This window comes from Triturus cristatus, chromosome 4_2, assembly GCF_964204655.1.
Source record: "Triturus cristatus chromosome 4_2, aTriCri1.1, whole genome shotgun sequence".
Taxonomy (NCBI): Eukaryota; Metazoa; Chordata; class Amphibia; order Caudata; family Salamandridae; genus Triturus; species Triturus cristatus.
The window spans coordinates 172506694-172529127 of record NC_140586.1 but is presented as its reverse complement, the minus strand read 5'-3'; the positions used below and the strand labels follow the sequence as shown (position 1 = coordinate 172529127).

General features: G+C 48.1%; 1 protein-coding gene across 4 annotated transcripts in view; it reads left to right on the top strand.

Moving 5' to 3' along the window:
* Window positions 1-22434, top strand: part of ITGA7 (integrin subunit alpha 7) — a 271460-nt gene that overhangs the window by 103927 nt on the left and 145099 nt on the right. For all 4 annotated transcript variants that reach the window (XM_085600990.1, XM_085600988.1, XM_085600987.1 and 1 more), the window contains exons 2-3: window positions 5318-5445; window positions 21232-21311. In XM_085600990.1, the coding sequence (XP_085457116.1) occupies window positions 5318-5445; window positions 21232-21311 (208 nt within the window). The remainder of the gene's footprint in view (window positions 1-5317; window positions 5446-21231; window positions 21312-22434) is intronic.

The window sequence follows — 22434 nt, the reverse complement described above, 5'->3', positions numbered from 1 at the left end:
CTCGTCCAGTTTTCCCTTATCGGTTCTGTGGATTGCTGCGATTGCCTGAAGGAATTGCTTTGGGGCCTTATCATCTCCCATTCATGTTTCAGTGATGAAAAGTGCAAGTTTCAGCACTTTCAACTCTGTTTTGGACCCCTGCGGAGGTCGTTTTTGTTACCGGGGGCCAGTGTTGTAACATAGCTGAAATATTGGCCCTCTGTAACAAAGGGGTGCTCTCCAGTAGCACGAACATATCAACCCTTAAGGTTTCAAGGGGCTGGGTGCCATAGGGGAGATTAGGTGAGCTATTGCCCAGAGTCACATGATGCTGAGCTGTGCTGTCGCTAGTGTCAGGGATCGAACTGTAACCCCTGCGTTCTGGTCTGGCCGCTACTCACACCTCTCAGGTTCAAAGACATTGCCCTGTTTTTTTCTTAAAATATTTTCCTCTTCCCTTACTCTCTATTCTTCTCTTCTCTCCAGCTCAGGTACCTTATGCTGCAATGCTTGATTTGTAAGCAGCACTCAGCACCCTATGTTTACAGCAGTCGACCTACATATCCGTGTGTCTCCTCTTTGGAGTACAGTCGCACACCTGTGCAGCCGTGGCTCCTGCAGGTAGGAACGGTAGGGCGGTGGGGCCGGGTTGAGGTGGGAGATTTCGACAGACGACCACGAGGGAAATTTAAATAAATAATACATTTTCCCTCATGGTCGTCGGTCAAAATCCTCCCCCGCACCCAGCCCCACCGCCCTACCGGTCTTACTTGCACGAGCCGTGGCTGCGCCTGTGCCAAGCTAAAAGCCAGTGATCCTGTTCTGTTGCCCTCAAGACAGTTCCTCCCGATGCTTCTGGTGCAGCTCACCAGCTCACTGGCACTAGCTCCCCTGGTCCTTCTGGTACCACAGAAAACTGTCAACTCTACCCTGTCTGGGTCCACACCCAAATCATGAAGCAAGGGCGGATAAGTGTGCAGCTGATACACCCCCCACTCTTCCTCTGAAACAGAGAATATCCTTGTGCAACCCAAACAGTGGCCTGCACAATCACACTGATGTTGGGACCAGCAGGGACATGGACCTCACCCAAGCATGCGGTACTTCTTGGTGTTAGCCAGGTCTTTAAGTAGGATGAAAAAACTGAGGGGTCTCTCAGAAGGGCGTGGCCAATGTAATTAAGGGCGTGGCTTAAAAGCACGTAAGCTAAAAATCTGTGCTTCATAGTGTGCGGCCTGACTTGTATTTTGCGGGTTCTGTCATTGCATCCAGATATATGATATAACACGTAATATCCTACCTACAACAAGTCAGGACCATTGGCTTCAATGGTTGTTCGTTGCATAAGATAAATAAGCAGCAACTAAGGCTTGTATATAATATTGAAAAAGCTTCCACTTAAAGCCTGGTGACACCACAACAATGTTGCTGCTCCTGAGTTTAAAAAAGAGAAGGGAACTCCAAAGAGAAAATGACTCTCCTTAAAGGATTTTCCTTACCCTACAACGCTCACCTGGCATGACATCATGCCATTACTTCTCCACTAGTGAGAAGTGAGCAGTGTGAGCAGCGCCCGTGGATGTGCCTGCTGTCACTGCAGTCTGAAAAAAAACAGACCGCCTGTGCCAGGGCACAAAACAGACCTCGATAGCAACCCGTTTCGAGGTCCCCTTTAAAAAAACGTTCAGCACCAGTGAGACCCGGCCCACTTAAAGCCCTGGTGCTAGCCTTCTAGAAGCAAAGAAATGTGTCATTTTGTGCGTTTTACTCATCCCAGTCTTTATCTCTGAGATCCACATCTGGAGTGAGATACTATAAGCCGTAGCAACTGTTTTATAGCTCCTCCTCCTCCACTTGCGAAAGGTATACAAGGGCCCCACTTTCAATGGGCTTCTGGCTTTACCTGACCTTCATGAGAGGGATAAAGGGATATATCACCAGGAGGACAAAGTTCCTACGGGCGGGTGCAAAAAGTCACCCAAGCCCTAAAAGAGGCAAAAAAGAGTGAAAGAGTTCCTAGTTTAAAAACCCACTCAGGTCAGTGGAAGACCACTCTATGTCCTCTGTTGCCCTCACACACCCCGAAAGGTGTCATGCTTCATCATGACACTCTTTCACTCTCTTTTTGCCTCTTTTAGGGCTTGGGTGACTTTTTGCACCCGCCCGTAGGAACTTTGTCCTCCTGGTGATATATACTTAGTCTAGGGAGCATGGACACTGGACCTTTTTTTAGCTCCCAGATCCCCCCCTCTTTTTTGTGATTTATAGGGATAAAGGGATGCCTTGACAACTGCCCTTGGAAGTTGTAAGCGAGATTCCTAAGTCTCTCTTCTCTCTCTTTTTTCATGTGGGGCCTATTATGTGTGGTGTCCACTTTGGACTATCCCACAGTCAGGCATGGGGGCCCTGCTGTTTTCACTTCAATGGGATGTTTATGGGCCAAGTTTCAGCCTTCTACTGTGTGGAAGCTTCCATTTTAAGTCTTTCTTTACCCAAGACCTTTTGATTTCACTAAAATGATGTGTAAACAATACTTACTTGTATGGGCTTTCAACCAGTCATCTTCATCCATTGGTCTATTACTATGTCAGTCTCATTTTTCTTTCACTCACTACAGCATACAGCATGGGGTAATAGTTCAGCCCACTTCAACCGTTGGTGTACTTCGTTGTAAGTGACGCTATTCTGTCCGTTCCCAAGAAGCCCCTCCACACACCAAATAGTTGGTGTAGGTGCCAATGAGTGCTATGTCAATTTGTGCCTTTGAGACAAAAATAGTAATTTTGCTCTTAGCCAATATTTTTATTTTAGGTTAATGAGGGCTTGGCAGCTTCTACAACACTATAGTGCTGCGAAAACTATGACAAAACAAACAAGCACTGACAAGGCCAAAAGGGTAGTGACCATCACCAGACCTATTGGCTTTGCCAGTGCTTGTTGCCCTTGTCTTCCTGGTTGTGCTATGGTGGAGGTTCTAGCTCATCTCACTTCTCCATGGTCCCACTTTGAGACCAGTGGTCGCCATGGTCCTGTCTTCTTCATCTCGTGCTGTTTGGAAGTTGTGGCAGGCTGTGCGCTGACATAAGAGCAGCATGAGTGGGGCGGCCTTAGTGTAAGGGTCTTTTGCTGCATCCCTTACTGATCCTCTGAGGTAGGGAGTGGGGCTGCAGCGGTTAGGCTAGTCTTCGTTGCACGTCATGGGAACACATCACACTTGAGTCCTTCTGCTTCTGGGTCTAAGCATCTGTGTCCTGGATGGCTGCCCACCAAGATCTGGGATGAAAGTTATTCCCTAAAAGAGGGGTTCTGGCCATGGTGGTTACTAACGTATGGTCAGGGCCGGCTTTAGGGCAGTGCGATTGGTGCAGCTGCACTGGGCACCCACCTCAAGGAGGGGCACTGTGTTTAGCAATAACTTATGATTTGAGAGATGAGGGGCACTTATGCCCAGTGGTAGTGAGAGAATCTGAGAAGGCGGTCATGGGGTCTGGGGCACCAAAAAATGATTGTCTCACCGGGCGCCACCTGTGCTAAAGCCAGCCCTGCGTATGGTCAGTTTCATGTTGTCTTGTGGAGGCAAGTAAGTCTGCAGTGCTCTGGGCTTTCTGGGCTGGCTGAAGGTGAAGAGGTGAGGGGTATCCATAGTGGATATTTAGCAGACTCCTACCTGAGGTTCGCTTGACACCTTCATTATCACTATAAGTTCAAGGTATTTTCTTCTAGTCTGCACTAGGCTCTGCTGTATGGCATGATGTGATTGTGTAACGCTGAGTTTTCTTTGAACATCGTGCCCTACATTACTTTCTGTGCCCTTGCGTTGAATCAAATGCTCTTCTCTCGATATTCTCACGAATGAGGAAGAGGGACCAAGGGGTAATACCCCGATTACTTAACAGTAATCTTTACACTGAGTCCTGCTCTGCCTCAACTATCTTATGTACATCCTTCCACTCTGCTTATGAACATAAAAACAGTGTTTACACGGTGTTTTGGTAGGTTCACCCGTTTACCCCACCTTCTTCAGGACATATCTATCCAGAGGTGCAACTAAAGACACATTTCGGAGGGGGGGGCTAATGAAAATTATGTGGGGGCCTAATTCTTCCAGCAGTAGGCAGAGTGGAGATGTAGGGGCTCTAAGAAGGGGTGAACAAATCTCGTTAACAAGTGAATGGTCTTTTAAAGACCTGTGAAGTACTCGGGTGCGGCTGTAATAAGACGGACGCCAGACCAGCCGGCCCACAGCAGCTCAAAAACTGTCTGTGTGTGTGCCCGGCAAGCTGTCTCAGCCCGGGCTGACACAGACAACGGGGGGTGGGGGGTGGGGGCTGAAGCCCTTTGAGCCCTAAGGACTTGCGCACATGTATCTATTGTCTATTTGTGTTATGTTATTGATTTCGTATCAATCGGTCCATCTCTCTGGATCTGATTTTGTTAATTCCTTGTATTGTGATCTGTCTTCCTCCAGTGCATGGTCCCAGACACGCCTCCTCACTCTTTCATCAAAAATGTTTAAGCTGGCTATGTCCTGAAGAAGGTTGGGTAAACTAGTGAATCTGTTGAAACGCAGCATCACCACAGTCTTTTTGTTCATAAGCTTGTGTCTAATTTGCGTTTTTAAGTATGTGTGAATGTTCTTCAACCAATTGATGGAGCACTGTTGTTGAAACATAAATATAAGCCATAGATTAGAGAATTTTTTTAACATATGGTTGAGTTACAGCAAAAATGTAACATGTTTTTAGAAGCAAAGGAATATTCAGTTGTGTGTTACAAATTATAACATTATATAAGGTAAAACAACATAATGTATTTTTAAAGAAACGACAGAGGTGCATCCAGTGCACATATAACTTTGAATCCACATAATTAAGGTTAGCATAATAGAGTATCAATCAGACACCTTTTGTAGGCATATGTATGAGCACACAAAGGAGAGATTGAATTTGTTGTTTGATTTTAAGCCCTGTCCCCTGGGGCAGTGAGAGGTTGCTCTGTTTTTTAATTACAGTTTTTTTTAATGAAACATTTTTATTACAAGTATATAGCCCAGCTTTCAGAAGGGGAGTTGTTTCTTTTTTCTTATTCTTTTTGTGTGCTATGCTTGCCATAGAAATAAAAATCAAATGAAACTATCGCACCAGCTTTCCAAAGTCTTCCCAAGCGGTATTTCCAGTGCTTTCTCTTGTGTTTTTCTTACCGGTTTCTGGGCCAGTCAGATGCATCAAGCATTTCCCTCCTTGCAAACGGGCGATTCGCAAATTATGCACTGGCACGCTCCATGCACTTGTGTACCCATTTTAGCTGCCTTGCACTAACAGCCCTTGTTGTGTTGTAGGCTTCTGGCAGGAGCTCCACAGGCGCCGGGGTTGCCGGGACAGAAAGCTAACCGGACCGGAGGGTTGTACGCCTGCCCCCTCACCAGCGAGATTGACGACTGCCAGCGCGTGGACATCGATGATGGGGGTAAGTACAGATGCCAGGCGTGTATGGGCAGATCCTGGGTGGGAAACAGATGCAGATGTGGCAGAACTTGGATTGGAAGGTTTACTGTAGCGGGGAATTGTGGGCAGAGAGACGCACACTAGTAGAACAGCGCTGATTGGTGGACAGATGGATCCGGGCCACTTGCAGGTGCATACGTTTATATTATTTGTTTTAGGTAATTTGTAATGGTTTTAAGTAATCATACAATAAACTTGTTCTGAATAAAATGTGGGCACCAGCAGTATTCCAGAAAAACAGACTGGCAAACTGTCCTATTCAATGTGTCTGTTTCAGGAAAGCCTTAGCTGCAAATTCATTTGGCAGTGGGGCCAGTCTCTCTTTTTTATAACATTTATTTATTTACTTTTCATTATTACATTTTTTTTTTTTTAAAGTTCAAAAACCTTTATTGGCAAAAGGAGGTTACACAGGGCGGAGTCCGCCGTTCGCTGAACACAGACAAAGGGCCTCCAATCGGGCAGGGCCCTGCACTGTAAATAACACAGCCGTTCAGCCGACATCCCGGGGGACCGGCGGCGTCATAATTACCTAACGTAAGACAAGTTCACTCTACGAAGCCTGGCTGCGTATTGCAGCAATGTCCCAGCGGGCCTATGTAGTGGTCCGAGTGGAAACCGTCTTGCCGGAGTCTGTCATCCAGAACTGGCGGACCCAACCACTCCCTCATGAGGTCCTTACACAACCCAAACACTCACCCCCCACCCCCCCACGCACGCACAATGTCGATTCTACCCTATCTACCTCGCCTGTGTGTGTCCATTGTCACGACGGACACGATCAACCAGCCGCGGCACTCCGCAACTGTCAGACAGCCCACCACTCTGCTCTGTATGGTTACTCGCACGACACCCCCGCTACACAGACCCCTTCGGGCCTACTACCAGCCCTCTCACACGACCATCCGACAAACAACCAGCGCGGTACACAAACCCGCACCTCTCATCCACACATTCACCCTGGGTCAAGGTCAGATGTCAATGCGCCCTCCGCAGGAGCACTCGGTAGTTGTGCCCCCTCCAGGGAGCTCCCTCCAACAGCCTGCTCCGGGGCCTCAGCCGCAAGATACGTTCTGTATAATCCCCAGAAATATTTGGGGCGACTCTTTGGCGGCAGCAATTCACTATATATCTCAGCCTGAGTGCTGCAATACAGCATGTCGCTGGCCCAACGCTTTTTGGTGGGGAGGGGCCCTCTCATCCAACAGATTGCAACAACTCTTCTAGCGACAAGTAACGCAATGTCAACCAGGCGCCGCAAGGCCACCGGAAGAGCCCGGGAGTACCCCAGCAGTGCTAAGGCTGGGTTGGGGGCCACCGCAGTGCCCAGAACACGGCTCAGCTCCAAGAACACCTCAGTCCAAAACTTAGCGACTCCCGGGCAGTGCCAAGCCATATGAATGAAGTCAGCCACTGGGAAATGGCAGCGTTCGCACTCCGCAGAGGTCCGGAGCCCATACCGATGTAGTCTTTCCGGGGTATAATACACCCTCTGAAGGAACTTAAAGTGCACCAACCTGTGCCGACCGTTGAGAGATATCGTCTTGGTGCTGAGACAGCAATACCGCCACATCTCGTCAGTAAGCTCTAAATGGAGGTCTTCCTGCCAGGCCAGCCGCGCCGTGACAGACTGACGCTCCGGTCGCCGGTCTACTATTCTTTTGAGGTTCGAGATCAATTTGGGCGGTGCGGTCGTTTTGATAATGTAGGTGAGTTCCGGTATCTCCTGAGGCTCCGCCATGCCAGGGCCCAGCGCCGCCGATAACGCCAGCTGGACCCTATGGAACTGAAAGCGCTGCAGGAGAGTGGGGGCGGATGGGACCGACCCAAGCTGGTCCCACGTTTTGGCAATTCCGCCCACAAATAAGTCCTCCATCCGCGTAATACCCAGTGCATTTAATGCCTGAACCACTCCCTTCTCCCTTAACGGGGGAAGCCAAACCACCCATTCCACCAGTAGCAGCGGTGAGTACAGCAATGCACAGCCATGCGCCTTCATCAGCGCCCGCCATGCATGCGTCGTGGTTTTGAGGGAGTCTAGTCGCCCCAGCGAGCGATCCACGGGCAGGAGGGCGACCGCAGGCAACGGAAGGGGGTCCGCGAACAGACGTTCCAGGATAAGGTGGGGGACAGCCGCGCTAGCATGTATCCACGCGTGGAGGTGCGCCGCCTGAGCGACCCTATAATAACTCTCCAGGTCCGGGGCCCCCAGACCCCCCTGTCAAACGAAAGAGTGAGCACCCTCCACTGTACTCTAGGCTGTTTGCCCCCCCAGGCCAGCTTGATCAGGGTTTGAGTTAGCTGCTTAAAAAAGGCCTTGGACAATACTATGGGGATGTTGGTGAAAAGAAACAAGAATCTCGGTAAGATGACCATCTTCATGATGGCTATTCTGCCCATCAGGGACAACGGAAGTCGATTCCACGACTCCACATCTTCCTCCAATTTGGCATACGCCACTCCATAGTTTTCTCTAAGGAGCACCTCAGGGTCTTTATGTAGCCGGATCCCTAGGTACCTGACCGAGTCTGTTGTCCACTGCAGTGGATAGTCCATAGGAAACTGGGTCGTAACCGGCGTCAGCGGAAACGCCAGCGACTTGTTCCAATTCACCCTAAGGCCCGACAGCGCACCGAACCGGACGACCTCCCGTAATATTGACGGAAGGTTCTCCTCCGGGTCCCGAACGTAGAGCAGTGTGTCGTCAGCATATGTGGAAATACCAATTTGGTAAGTGGGGAAATTAATGCCCTCGTACCGATGGTACTCCCTGATAGCACACGCCAGTGGTTCCGCCACCAGGGCATAGAGGATGGGAGAGAGAGGGCAGCCCTGCCTAGTCCCCCTGCTGATCCCAAAGGTATCTGTAACCCGGTCGCCCATGCGCAGCCTGGCAGTCGGTTGATAATATAATGCTCCCAACATCTGCAGAAAGGGCTCCCCCAGTCCTACCTTCCGTAACACACGCACCATAAAGGGCCATTCCACGGAGTCAAACGCTTTTTCCATATCAAGGAAAATGGCCAAAGCCTTGTTTTCCGGGCGCACATGCTGCATTGTACCCAGTATCGTACGAATGTTATATGTGAGATTTCTGGCAGGGATAAATCCCGCCTGCTCAAGCGCCACAAGTTCCGGCACCAGCAGCGCCAAACGCGTGGCTAGCACCTTAGCATATAACTTTGCATCCACATTAAGAAGTGAGAGCGGCCGGTAGGACCCACACAGGTCAGGTGGCCTGCCTGGTTTCAAAATGGTCACGAGAAGCGCTTCGCGCATAGAGTGTGGCATGCATCCCTCCTGGCATATTCTATCAAATAAGGTGATCAGATGGGGGAGGAGCTTATCCTGGAAAGTTTTATGTTTCATTATTACATTTCACTAATGCAGTGACACAACGTTCACGACTTCCGAAGTTGGGGTCTATATCCCAACAAGGGTATACATTCTGCGGGGATCACAAAATAATGATAATAGTACGGTGAGACAGGTTCCGATCCAGTGCATGGCAGGACAGGGGATTCGCAAATCTAGCAAGATTGAGACCATGGCTTGGATAGCAATTGCTCGCTATAGCAAATCTAGCAAGAATGAGACCGTGGCATGGAAAGCAGCCGCTAGCCATAGAAAATCTAGCAAGATTGAGACCTTGGCATGGATAGCAAACACTCACTATAGCAAATCTAGCAAGATTGAGACCTTGGCATGGATAGCAGCAGCTCGCCATAGCAAATCTCATAAGATTGAGACCTTGACATGGATAGCAGCTGCTTGCCATAGTACATCTAGTAAATCTAGCAAGTTGGAGTCCCGGGCAGGGATAACAGCCACTACCCATGGCAAATCTAGCAAGATTGAGACCATGACATGAATAGCAACCGCTAGCCATAGCAAATCTAGCAAGATAGAGACCATGACATGGATAGCAGCCGGTCGCTATAGCAAGTCTAGCAACATTGAGCCCTTGGCATGGATAACAGCTGCTCCCATTAGCAAATCTAGCAAGATTGAGACCATGACATGGATAGCAGCCGCTTGCTATAGCAAATGTAGCAAGATTGAGCCCTTGGCATAGATAGCAGCCGCTCGCTATAGAAAATCTAGCAAGATTGAGAAACTGGCATGGATAGCAGTCACTCGCTATAGCAAATCTAGCAAGATTGAGACCATGAAATGGATAGCAGCCACTCGTTATAGCAAATCTAGAAAGATTGAGACCTTGGCATGGATAGCAGCCGCTCGTCAAAGCTAATCTAGCAAGACTGAGACCTTGGCATGCATAGCAGCTGCTCGCCGTAGCAAATCTAGCAAAATTGAGACCTTGGCATGGATAGCAGCCGCTCGCCATAGCAAATCTAGCAAGACTGAGACCTTGGCATCGATAGCAGCCACTCACTATAGCAAATCTAGCAAGACTGAGACCTTGGCATGGATAGCAGCTGCTCGCCATAGCAAATCTAGCAAGATTGAGACCTTGGCATGGATAGGAGCCGCATGCCATAGCAAATCTAGCAAAATTGAGACATTGGCATGGATAGCAGCTGCTCACCATAGCAAATCTAGCAAGATTGAGACCAAGGCATGGCTAGCAGCCGCTTGCCATAGAAAACCTAGCAAGATTGAGACATTGGCATGGATAGCAGCCACTCACTATAGCAAATCTGGCAAGATTGAAACCTTGCATGAATAGCAGCCGCTCGCCATAGCAAATCTAGCAAGATTGAGACCTTGCTCACTATAGCAAACCTAGCAAGACTGAGACCTCGGCCTGATTAGCAGACACTTCCCAAAGCAAATCTAGCAAAATTGAGACCATGACATGGATGGCATCAGGTAGCCACAGCAAATCTAGCAAGATTGAGACCTTGGCATGAATAGCAGCCGCTCGCTATAGCAAATTTAGCAAGATTAAGACCTTGCTCGCCATAGCAAACCTGGCAAGACTGAGACCTTGGTCTGGATAGCAGCCGCTTGCCATAGCAAATCTTGCAATATTGAGACCATGACATGGATAGCAACCACTAGCCATAGCAAATCTAGCAAGATTGAGCCTTGATATGGATAGCAGCCACTCGCCTTAGGAAATCTAGCAAGATTGAGACCATGACATGGATAGTAGCCGCTGGCTATAGCAAGTCTAGCAAGATTGAGCCCTTGGCATGGATAGCAGCTGCTCGCTATCGCAAATCTAGTAAGATTGAGCCCTTGGCATGGATAGCAGCTGCTCCCATTAGCAAATTTAGCAAGATTGAGACCATGACATGGATAGCAGCCGCTTGCTATAGCAAATGTAGCAAGATTGAGCCCTTGGCATAGATAGCAGCCGCTCGCTATAGCAAATCTAGCAAAGTTGAGAAACTGGCATGGATAGCAGTCACTTGCTATAGCAAATCTAGCAAGATTGAGACCATGACATGGATAGCAGCCACTCGTTATAGCAAATCTAGAAAGATTGAGACCTTGGCATGGATAGCAGCTGCTTGCTATAGCAAATGTAGCAAGATAGAGCCCTTGGCATAGATAGCAGCCGCTTGCTATAGCAAATCTAGCAAGATTGAGACACTGGCATGGATAGCAGTCACTCGCTATTGCAAATATAGCAAGATTGAGACCTTGGCATGGATAGCAGCAGCTCGCCAAAGCTAATCTAGCAAAACTGAGACCTTGGCATGGATAGCAGCCGCTCGCCATAGCAAATCTAGCAAGACTGAGACCGTGGCACGGATAGCAGCCTCTCACCATAGCATCTCTAGCAAGATTGAAACCTTGGCATGGATAGGAGCCTCTCACCATAGCAAATCTAGCAAGATTGAGACCTTGGAATAGATAGCAGCCACTCACCATAGCAAATCTAGCAAGACTGAGACCTTGGCATGGATAGCAGCTGCTCGCCATAGCAAATCTAGTAAGATTGAGACCTTGGCATGGATAGGAGCCGCACGCCATAGCAAATCTAGCAAGATTGAGACCTTGGCATGGATAGCAGCCGCTCATCATAGCAAATCTAGCAAGAGTGAGACCTTGGCTTGGATAGCAGCCACTCACTATAGCAAATCTAGCAAGATTGAGACCTTGGCATGGATAGCAGTCGCTTGCCATAGCAAATCTAGCAAGATTGAGACCTTGCTCGCTATAGCAAACTTAGCAAGACTGAGACCTTGGCCTGATAAGCAGACACTAGCCATAGCAAATCTAGCAAGATTGAGACCTTGACATGGATGGCAGCAGCTAGCCATGGTAAATCTAGCAAGATTGAGACCTTGACATGGATGGCAGCAGCTAGCTGTAGCAAATCTAGCAAGATTGAGACCTTGACATGGATAGCAGCTGCTTGCTATAGCAAGCAAACAAGACAAGCGATACGGGTGGCTAGAGAAAATAAAGTTCTAAACAGAGACGTGTGGGTCCCAGGCTCGGATCTATGGGCACGAACGCAGAGGAGTATCTATGTCCATAGCCACTGCCACCACATCATGACGGCACCTGAGCATTATTATCAGCCTCCGTGCCATGAAGTAGCAAATTCGATCTGAGAGGTCCCCGGATGTCCTGAAGCCGGGATGTCTCTGGAGGCAGGGCTGCATGAAATTCCAGCTGTTCACGGCAGTAAATCAGATCACATAGTCACGTCTTACGTTTAGGGGCCATGCTTCTGACCCATCAGCCCACTACCTATCTCTTTACTAACAGAAGGGCCTGAGACAGAAATCATTCATAAGGGGTATCTAAATCCCTTACATAGCCCAGCAGCGCGATGATGGGGTCAGCAAGCACAGTGCAGTCTACCATGTCGGAAAGGGCAGACGGCACCTCATGCCAATAACCATAGACGGCACTGCAGGACCACGCCAGGTGGAGAAACCATGAGTCTGGGCAGCCGCACCTGACACAGTTCACATCGTCTCTGAGGCCAAATCTGCGAAGGCTAGCCAGGATGTAGTGTGCTCTTTGAAGCATTTTGTAGTGAATAATGCGGACTCAACTTCTTGAGGAGACTATACCCGCTTGGCTGCAAACATATGTCCACGTTTCATTGATAAGCACCTGACCCAACTCCCCTTCCCAGCCACAGTGCATCACCTCGGGACATCCCCCATGTGAGGTAAGATATAATACTGTTATTAAGTGTTTTGTAGAGGTGGCCTCTAACAGGCGTTCGAGAGGTGGAAGAGTAGACTGCTCCGCCGGGAATTTCGGGATGGAGAGTTTACAGTTTCCTCATGATCAGTAATAGAGAAATACATACAGGGAGGCACAGGGTGTGCTCCCCTATAGTCCTGCAGGGTGAGGAAGGAGCCATTCCTATAAAGTTTACCCCAGTTCAACAATCCCCTTCCATGAAAGCTTGTCTGTGCATTAGGTTTATGGATGACTTGGAGGAGGGGGTGATAGTCCAATGGTAGATGAGGTGAGTAAATATAGACCGGTCACATCTTTTTACTCCATTCATCCCAAACCCTAACCATGCATACTATAGTCGAAACATTGCATCTCGATCTACGGACCAGCATCCCCAGGAAGAAGGGAGGAGGAACAGGGGACATACTATCAACCTCAGTTGCCAAGTGTGGTTAGAATGGCGTAGCTTGTACCAGTATAAGGCAACGTGTGCTTGAGCACAGAGATAGTAGAGCTGTAGGTCCGGTGCTTCAAACCCACCCATATGAAAGGGCAGTATAAGGGTCTCCCATCTAACCGTGGGTTGCCTACTTCTCCACACAAGTCTGATCAATTGAGATTTAAGGACACTGAAAAGGGATTTGCTGAGCGGCACAGGTGTACTTAGAAAGAGATATAGCATGTTAAGTAGGATCACCATCTTCATAAAGCCTCCTCGACCAGCCACAATAAGAGGAATCCAACAAGTTATCCGCTCAGTGATGTGTTTGATGGTTACACCACCATTTTCCCTAATCTCCACCTCTGTATCCCTGGGCACCCATATCCCCATGTACTTAAGGGAGTTGTCACAACACTGTAAGGAAGATTCTGGCACATTAGACTTGAGGGGCAGGATCTTGGATTTCCCCAATCAGCAGTAGCACCTGAAAGGAGTCCACATCTAAGATGTATAATCACATTGAGACTCGTTTGTGAATCCCAGATATAAAGGGTCTTGTTATCCACATATAATGAGATTAAGATAGGTCGACTCGTATACCCAAGGGCATACTGAGCACAGTGTTGCCGAAGTCTGGCAGCCAGTGGTTCAGTAGCCAGCACAAAGAGGATGGGCCAAAGAGAACTTCCTTGCCTCATGCCCTGAAGAATCACCAATGAATCGGAGTAGGCATTATTAATTTGCATCCTGGTTGTTGGGGGTGTATATAAAAATGTATTCCAGCACAAAAAAATCTTGTTATATGCCAATCTACCCAGCATCGTAAAATGATAACCCCAGTCAAGGGAGTGGAACACCTTAGAGACATCCAAGAATATCACTGCAACATGTAGGCCTGGATTTATGTCCTGTAAGCAGAGCCAGACTGGCCATAGCAGGGATCAGGCATTTTCCCAGGTGGCTGAAAGGGTGGAAGGCCTATTAGCCACAAGCTTAGTTGGTATTTTGGTATCGCAGTTTAAGCGTGACAGGGGACAGTAGGAGTCGCATTTATGTGCCAGATGATCGGGTTTCAGTAGAGTAACAATTACCACCTCCCAAATGGAGGGGAGGAGAATCCCTGTCCCCTGCATCTCCTCGAACACTGTGAGCAATTTAGGGGACAGCATACCAGGGTAACGTTATAGAATTTGGCTGGCAGGCCATCTGAACCAGGTGTCTTTCCCGTGAGGAGTTTCCCAATCGCCACCTGCAGTTCTTATACAGTGAAGTATTGAACCAGGAATCATCCAGCCAGCCGAGGGCTGTATCTTCTAGGTGAGGCAGATGATGGAAAGAGTGCTGAAACTTTTCAGACACTCACCCTCAATCACAGATCTGGGTTAATCCATGAAGAATATGCTCAAGACTGATTTGCAGGTGGCTGGGTCTGAACTGGGGTGGCAAAATGAGCTAAAGAACAATGATGGATTCAACCCAGATCTGTGACTGGGGTGAGTGTTTGAAGAATTTCAGCACTCCATCCATCATCTCCTTGTGTTTGTTTTATTATGGTTGTATAACAAGTATGTGTGTGACATGGTATGAATGATTAAATAAATAACCTGCTACCTTTTCCCAAAAGGGTATTAATAGGGATATACTGACTCTGACAAAAGCCGCTGGTTTGGGATATGTGACAGAAACTAGATCCTCATACTTAAGGGCCAATGAGTGATAGTAACTCCAACTACCCCGTCTTCCCTAGTTTCAACCTTGTCAGATGAACCCATGAATAAATACTGATTTGAGCACCGCCTAGGCATTTTTAAAGATGACCTCATATCGACCCACAGCCTTTTTCCTTCAAAAAGTGTTCCCTTGTAAGTGAAGAGGTTGTATTTTGCCCAACCCTCAGAGAGTCGGTAAGAACTTGATGATGAAGCATGCCACTGGTTAAAATCCAGTGAGTGAAAGTTTCTTTAAGAAAAATGTGTTTCCCCTATATTCAGTGGGCCCACTGTAGATGAATCAAGGTCGACTCTTTCTTGATTGTAACACTGTGTATGAGGAGGGTGAGTCACGACCCCTATTTCCCTCTTCTTTCCTTCTTTTGATTTTTACAGTATATCTGTTTGTGGTCATCAGTAGTCTTATTACACAGACTTGTGAACAAAGAAGTGCTTTCAGGTATGCATGCCAAGGAGAAACCTCTCTCTAGTAAATACTTATTTTACTAGCATATTGGTGACCCGGGGCTCTGAGTGGAAGTAGACGGATTTTCTGTGGCGGGTTCCATTTCGGTGATTATGTTTGTTAATAACTGTATTGAAATTGATTAGTGGCTATACTTTAAGTAATTATAATGATTACTTCCCGGCAAGAATTGACAGATGGTGTTTTACATGATGTATTTGAATTTGCTTGCTGAACACGTCTTAGCAGTGGTGGGTCCTCCGCTTTATCGGAGGAGTGTCATCCCACTGCTTTCTCGCGGTGCGAGAAGCAAAAGCATAAAATGGTAATAACTTTTAGTTATTACCATTTTATGTTTTTTTTGCGGGTGGGCAGGAGGGTGGGCGGGGCTGCTCTGCTTACAGAGCAGGGGAGGGGAGAAGTGGTTTGCCCACTTCCTGAGTGCACAATGACTGTTTGGTCGGCCCTCTCGGACAGCCCAAACCAGTCATGGGCACTTTCCCCTTCTCCATGCAGGTAGCCTGCATGGAGAACATGCCCACCCCTCCAGCCAATGGCTGAGTGCTGTGTCACAGAGCTCAGACCAATCACAACGCTGCATTGCAGCGTTGTGATTGTCTTAGGGAGAAAGCCTAGCTGCCTGATTCCTGTTCCTGTCCAAGTCAGAGGCACGAGAGCAGGAGCAGGTAAGCAGGTAAGTAAAAAAAAAAAAAATGTTTATATATATATATATATATATATATATATATATATGTATATATATATATATATATATATATATATATATATATATATATTATGATCCTCCCAGAGCAACCCCCACCCCGCTACACCCGCGTGTCCGCCCCCTCCCCCACTCACGAGCCATGCCGGCCAGCCGTAACTGCGTCTTAGCCTTATTGCTTGAAATTTGTCGTTCGAGCCAGACGTATCACATACATGGGAAGATAACATAAAAACAGAAAAAAGATCATACAATTGATTGTGCAAGCTCCTTTGCTAGCAGAATTTGATGCTGTTGTAGCTAAATTGGCAGGAAGAATATAAGCAAGAAGAGCAAGTCTGGTGCTAGGGGAAAGGCACTCCTCTTGCTTATCCAAAGGCTGTCGCTGAGTCATAGCGGTACAAAAGGGGGTGGTGATGGACGGAGCATCAGAACCAATCAAACACTCACACCCAGTCAATAGATCTGGGTTTGATCCATCACCGTTCTTTAGCCCACTCTGTCACCCCAGTTCAGACATGGCCATATGCAAATCAGTCTGACCCTGTGCCTCATGGGAACAGTCCAGCCCGAACTGCCAAGCCATGCCTTCCCTGGACCGGAAACAAGCTTCCTAGGACCGGTTTCTGGCATTTCAGCCGTCTTCAGCCAGGCTTGCTTGAATCCAGTGGCAAAGTGAGCAAGGGACTCACGTCTGAGCATACCCTGCCAACTTATGGCGAACAAAGCGGTACAAAAGGGGGTGGTGATGGACGGAGCATCAGAACCAATCAAACACTCACACCCAGTCAATAGATCTGGGTTTGATCCATCACCGTTCTTTAGCCCACTCTGTCACCCCAGTTCAGACATGGCCATATGCAAATCAGTCTGACCCTGTGCCTCATGGGAACAGTCCAGCCCGAACTGCCAAGCCATGCCTTCCCTGGACCGGAAACAAGCTTCCTAGGACCGGTTTCTGGCATTTCAGCCGTCTTCAGCCAGGCTTGCTTGAATCCAGTGGCAAAGTGAGCAAGGGACTCACGTCTGAGCATACCCTGCCAACTTATGGCGAACAAAGCGGTACAAAAGGACTCGCTGAGTCATGGCAGGATGGAACTTAAAGTAGGTGCATCCGTCGAAAATGTGGGAGGAAGAGGACTGCCAAGAAGACATTGGTGGAAAGAGGAGATATTTGAGATCACGGCATATAAGCAGGACCCCTGGAACCCAGCTATAGGAAGAGATGCTCATGGAGTGTCAAGAGTGAGAGGAGGAGATGAGGCTGGAGCGAACTTTCTTAATGGGACTTTATAGGTGTCGGAAAAAGATCTTTGTTGGAAAAGGAGGAAGAAGTAGGACACTAAGGTGAATCCCATGTGATATTGTGAGTAGGAGAACAAGCAGCATGGTGGGAAGACAACTTGCTTTCATTGACGTGGACTTCACATTGTCTTAGCCTTGAGGTCTAGGAGTGCAGCTTGCAATGACTGACTGACATAGATTTCAGACTCCTTAGGGATTTTGGTCCTGGGTGACAACTTGCTTTGCCTGATATGTGTTTCAAAATGCCTTTGGGTGCTGATGTAGAAAGACCGCATAATGTAATTGATCCTGGTTTCGTTCTGTCTTGTGCAGGTGTTCTAGGAGGGCACCTTGCATTGGTTGAGGCGCTTCATGCGGCCTTGGGTGATGTTATAGGAGGGCAGTTTGCATTGATTGCGGCATTTCTTGCTGTCTCGGTTTCACAATGTCTTTGGGTGCTGATGTAGAAGGACTGCATTATGTAATTGATACTGGTTTCGTTCTGTCTTGTGCAGGTGTTCTAGGAGGGCAGCTTACATTGGTTGAGGCGTTTCATGCAGCCTTGGGCGGTGTTCTAGGAGGGCACCTTGCATTGGTTGAGGCGCTACATGCGGCCTTGGGTGATGTTATAGGAGGGCAGTTTGCATTGATTGCGGCATTTCTTGCTGTCTCGGTTTCACAATGCCTTTGGGTGCTGATGTAGAAGGACTGCATAATGTAATTGATACTGGTTTCGTTCTGTCTTGTGCAGGTGTTCTAGGAGGGCAGCTTACATTGGTTGAGGCGTTTCATGCAGCCTTAGGCGGTGTTCTAGGAGGGCACCTTGCATTGGTTGAGGCGCTACATGCGGCCTTGGGTGATGTTATAGGAGGGCAGTTTGCATTGATTGCGGCATTTCTTGCTGTCTCGGTTTCACAATGCCTTTGGGTGCTGATGTAGAAGGACTGCATAATGTAATTGATACTGGTTTCGTTCTGTCTTGTGCAGGTGTTCTAGGAGGGCAGCTTACATTGGTTGAGGCGTTTCATGCAGCCTTGGGCGGTGTTCTAGGAGGGCACCTTGCATTGGTTGAGGCGCTACATGCGGCCTTGGGTGATGTTATAGGAGGGCAGTTTGCATTAATTGTGGCATTTCTTGCTGTCTTGGACGGTGTTCTAGGAGGGCACCTTGCATTGGTTGAGGCATTTCATGCAGTCTTGGACGGTGTTCTAGGAGGGCACCGTGCATTGTTTGGGGTGTTTCATGCTGTCTTGTGCAGGTGTTCTAGGAGGGATGCTTGCATTGATTGAGGTGTTTCTTGCTGTCTTGACTTGTGTTCTAGGAGGGCAGTTTGCATTGGTTGATGCGTTTCATGCTGTTTTGGGCGGTGTTCTAGGAGGGCACCTTGCATTGGTTGAGGCGTTTCATGCAGTCTTGGACGGTGTTCTAGGAGGGCACCTTGCATTGGTTGAGGCGCTACATGCGGCCTTGGGAGATGTTATAGGAGGGCAGTTTGCATTGATTGCGGCATTTCTTGCTGTCTTGGGCTGTGTTCTAGGAGGGCACCTTGCATTGGTTGAGGCATTTCAGGCAGTCTTGGACGATGTTCTAGGAGGGCACCTTGCATTGGTTGAGGCGCTTCATGCGGCCTTGGGTGATGTTATAGGGGGGCAGTTTGCATTGATTGCGGCATTTCTTGCTGTCTCGGTTTCACAATGTCTTTTGGTGCTGATGTAGAAAGACTGCATCATGTAATTGATACTGGTTTCGTTCTGTCTTGTGCAGGTGTTCTAGGAGGGCAGCTTGCATTGGTTGAGGTGTTTCATGCTGTCTTGGGTGGTATTCTAAGAGGGCACCGTGCATTGTTTGGGGCGTTTCATGCTGTCTTGTGCAGGTGTTCTAGGAGGGCAGCTTGCATTGATTGAGGTGTTTCTTGCTGTCTTGCCTTGTGTTCTAGGAGGGCAGTTTGCATTGGTTGAGGCCTTTCATGCTGTCTTGGGCGGTGTTCTAGGAGGGCAGCTTGCATTGGTTGAGGCATTTCATACGACAGGTGTTTTAGGAGGGCAGCTTGCATTGGTTGAGGCGTTTCATGCAGCCTTGGCCGGTGTTCTAGGAAGGCACCTTGCATTGGTTGAGGCATGTCATGCAGCCTTGGACGGTGTTCTGGGAGGGCAGCTTGCATTGGTTGAGGCATTTCATGCGACAGGTGTTATAGGAGGGCAGCTTGCATTGGTTGAGGCGTTTCATGTTGTCTTGGGCGGTGTTCTAGGAGGGCACCTTGCATTGGTTGAGGCATTTCATGCGGCCTTGGACGGTATTCTAGGAGGGCAGCTTGCATTGGTTGAGGCATTTCATGCGACAGGTGTTTTAGGAGGGCAGCTTGCATTGGTTGAGGCGTTTCATGCAGCCTTGGGCGGTGTTCTAGGAAGGCACCTTGCATTGGTTGAGGCATTTCATGCAGCCTTGGACGGTGTTCTGGGAGGGCAGCTTGCATTGGTTGAGGTGTTTGATGCGGCCTTGGACGGTGTTCTAAGAGGGTAGCTTGCATTGGTTGAGGTGTTTCATGCTGTCTTGTGCAGGTGATCTAGGATGGCAGCTTGCATTAATTGAGGCGTTTAATGCTGTCTTTGGTGGTGTTCTAGGAGGGCAGCATGAATTGGTTGGGGCGTTTCATGCAGCCTTGGGCAGTGTTCTCGGAGGGCAGCTTGAATTAGTTGAGGCGTTTCATGCTATCTTGTGCAAATGTTCTAGGAGGGTACCGGGCAGTGGTTGGGTGCGTTTCTTGCAACCTTGGGCAGTGTTCTAGGAGGGCACCGTATAGTGGTTGCTGCGTTTTTTTTGCAGCCTTGGGCGGTGTCCTAGGAGGGCACAGTGCATTGTTTGGGGCGTTTCATGCTGTCTTGGGCAGTGTTCTAAGAGAGCAACTTCCACTTAAATCACTTGGGGTGCGTTCTGTCTTGAGTGGGTGTTTTATGATGGCAACATGCACTGATTGACTTGGCTTTCTTGCTCTCTCGGGGTGTTTTTTTTAGGCGGGAGCCAGCACTAATTGACACTGGTTTCATGTTGTCTTTGACTTGTGTTTAAGGAGGTTATTGTACGTTGATTGAAAGGACGTACACCCTGTCTTGGCCGTGTGGTTTCACAGATTGCACAGTGTCTTGGGCAAATGTTGTTGGAGGGCAGCATGCACAGATTGACTTAAGTTTCAAACCTTTTGCTCGTTTGGCAGGAGTGCAGCTTGCAGTGATTGACACTGATATCATCTTAGTGTGGGTGGTGGAATAAGAGGGCAGGTTGCAGTGATTGACACTGAGGTCATGCTAGTGTGGCCGGGTGGAATAAGGGGGTAGCTTGCACTGATTGACACTGAGTTCACACTGTTTTGGACTGGTGTTCTAGACGGGTAACGTGCGTTGATTGGCACTGGTTTCACACTGATTTGTGGTGTTATAAAATGACAACTTTCACTGATTAACACAGGTTTCACATTTTCTTGGGTGTGTAGTTTAGTCGTACAGTATGAATTGAGTTATCATTTGCATCAGTTCCATGCTGGCATGGGCTGGTGGTGTATGAGAGCAGCTTGCAATGATTGACCCAGTTGTTTCGATGCTCTTTTGGACTGGTGTTTTAGGAGGGCAAAATGCAGTGGTTAACACAGGTTTCACATTTTCTTGGGTGCGTAGTTTAGTTGTGCAGTATGAAGTGGTTTGCATCAGTTTCGTGCTGGCATGGGCTGGTGGTGTATGAGAGTAGCTTGCAATGATTGACTCAGTTCTGATGCTGTTTTGGGATGGTGTTGTAGGGGGGAGCATGCAGTGATTGGCACAGGTGTCACCTTGACGTGATTGTGTGGAAAGGCCACTTTTACTGATTGACAAAGGTTTCACACTGTCTTCTTGGGTTAGCAGTTCAGGAGAACAGTATAAAGTGACGGGCAGCGCTTTCTTTGATTTGTATTACTTTGGTTCTTTCTTGGAGAATGAATTTGATGATGGCCATCACTATTTTTCTGTTTTCAGTTGATGAGAGCAGAGAGAGCAAGGAGAACCAATGGCTGGGTGTCAGCGTGAAGAGTCAAGGCATCGGGGGCAAGATTGTGGTAAGTTTTGCAAAAGTCCTTTTGTTGGGCCAATAGCAAGGGATGTGTGAAAGGAATTATGGCAATTCTTCTCAACTCCACCGGGTAGCATTCCCTTCCAACATTTTTGGGTCAAAACCGGGGGACCAATCACAAGTAAATCACCTTGGTCAGGCCCCAAACCAGTAGTCCAGTCCAAAAGACAAGGCTTCTTCCCCTGTGCATGGGATCTCGAGCGACCCAAGTGGGTCTTTACCTTATTGAGCCTCACTGTTGAGAACGGCAGAGGACTGTCCCTCTGGTACCCTATGATGGTGGAGGTGGTACCCTATGTTGGTGGAGGCAGTTTAATCTCTGCCCTTTGGTGCACATGGGGTGGTTTTAAAGGCACCCTTTGCTTGTCAGATTAGTTTCTTGTCTGTTCTTCGGTGGGTAGGTGAGAAGGTAATATTTGTTCTGCCAACGACCAAGGGTTGCTTCTCGAGAATTCTGTTGTCTCCAGATTACTTTAATGTTTGACTTCTAAGGACATTCCTGTTGAATGTCTCAGAAAGTGTCAATGCTTCCGAAAGCTCAAATGAGTCAGAGAGCCCAAAATGTTGGGTATTTCTAGTTTTTTGCCTTGAGAAGGCAGCACTCCCTGCAGTGCAAAAATACTAATTTTCAACCCTTCCTACAATTATTTGGGAAATGTATAACTTTACAAAAACATTCCGAGACTGGGACTAAAATAGTAAATACGCCTCCTGGAATATCTTGTGGAGAGTTGTGCTATCCCCAAATATTCCAGGTCTGGAGCTAGGATAGTAAATTTTAACTCCTAGTATCGGCCGCACCCACGGCTGTCTGCAGAATGTTCTTTATGGTCCAGAAATGTTAAAAGCTTTAGAAAGTGAGAATACTGCAGGAAGCACATTCGTTGTAGCCCAGGGTCCAGGAGTAGCCATGCCTGCATCTTGCAGACTCTTCCTGTGCTGCACAAGTTTAGTGCATGATGTCTGTTTAAAATGTTGGGGACCCATGCAGCCCTTATCAAGCTTTTAAGAAGTCCCGCTCAAGCCTCTTGTGCAGTTGATGTCTCATGATGATGCGGCTTTGCTATATCCGCTCTCATGTATGGACAGAGGTTCCTTTGGCTTCTGAC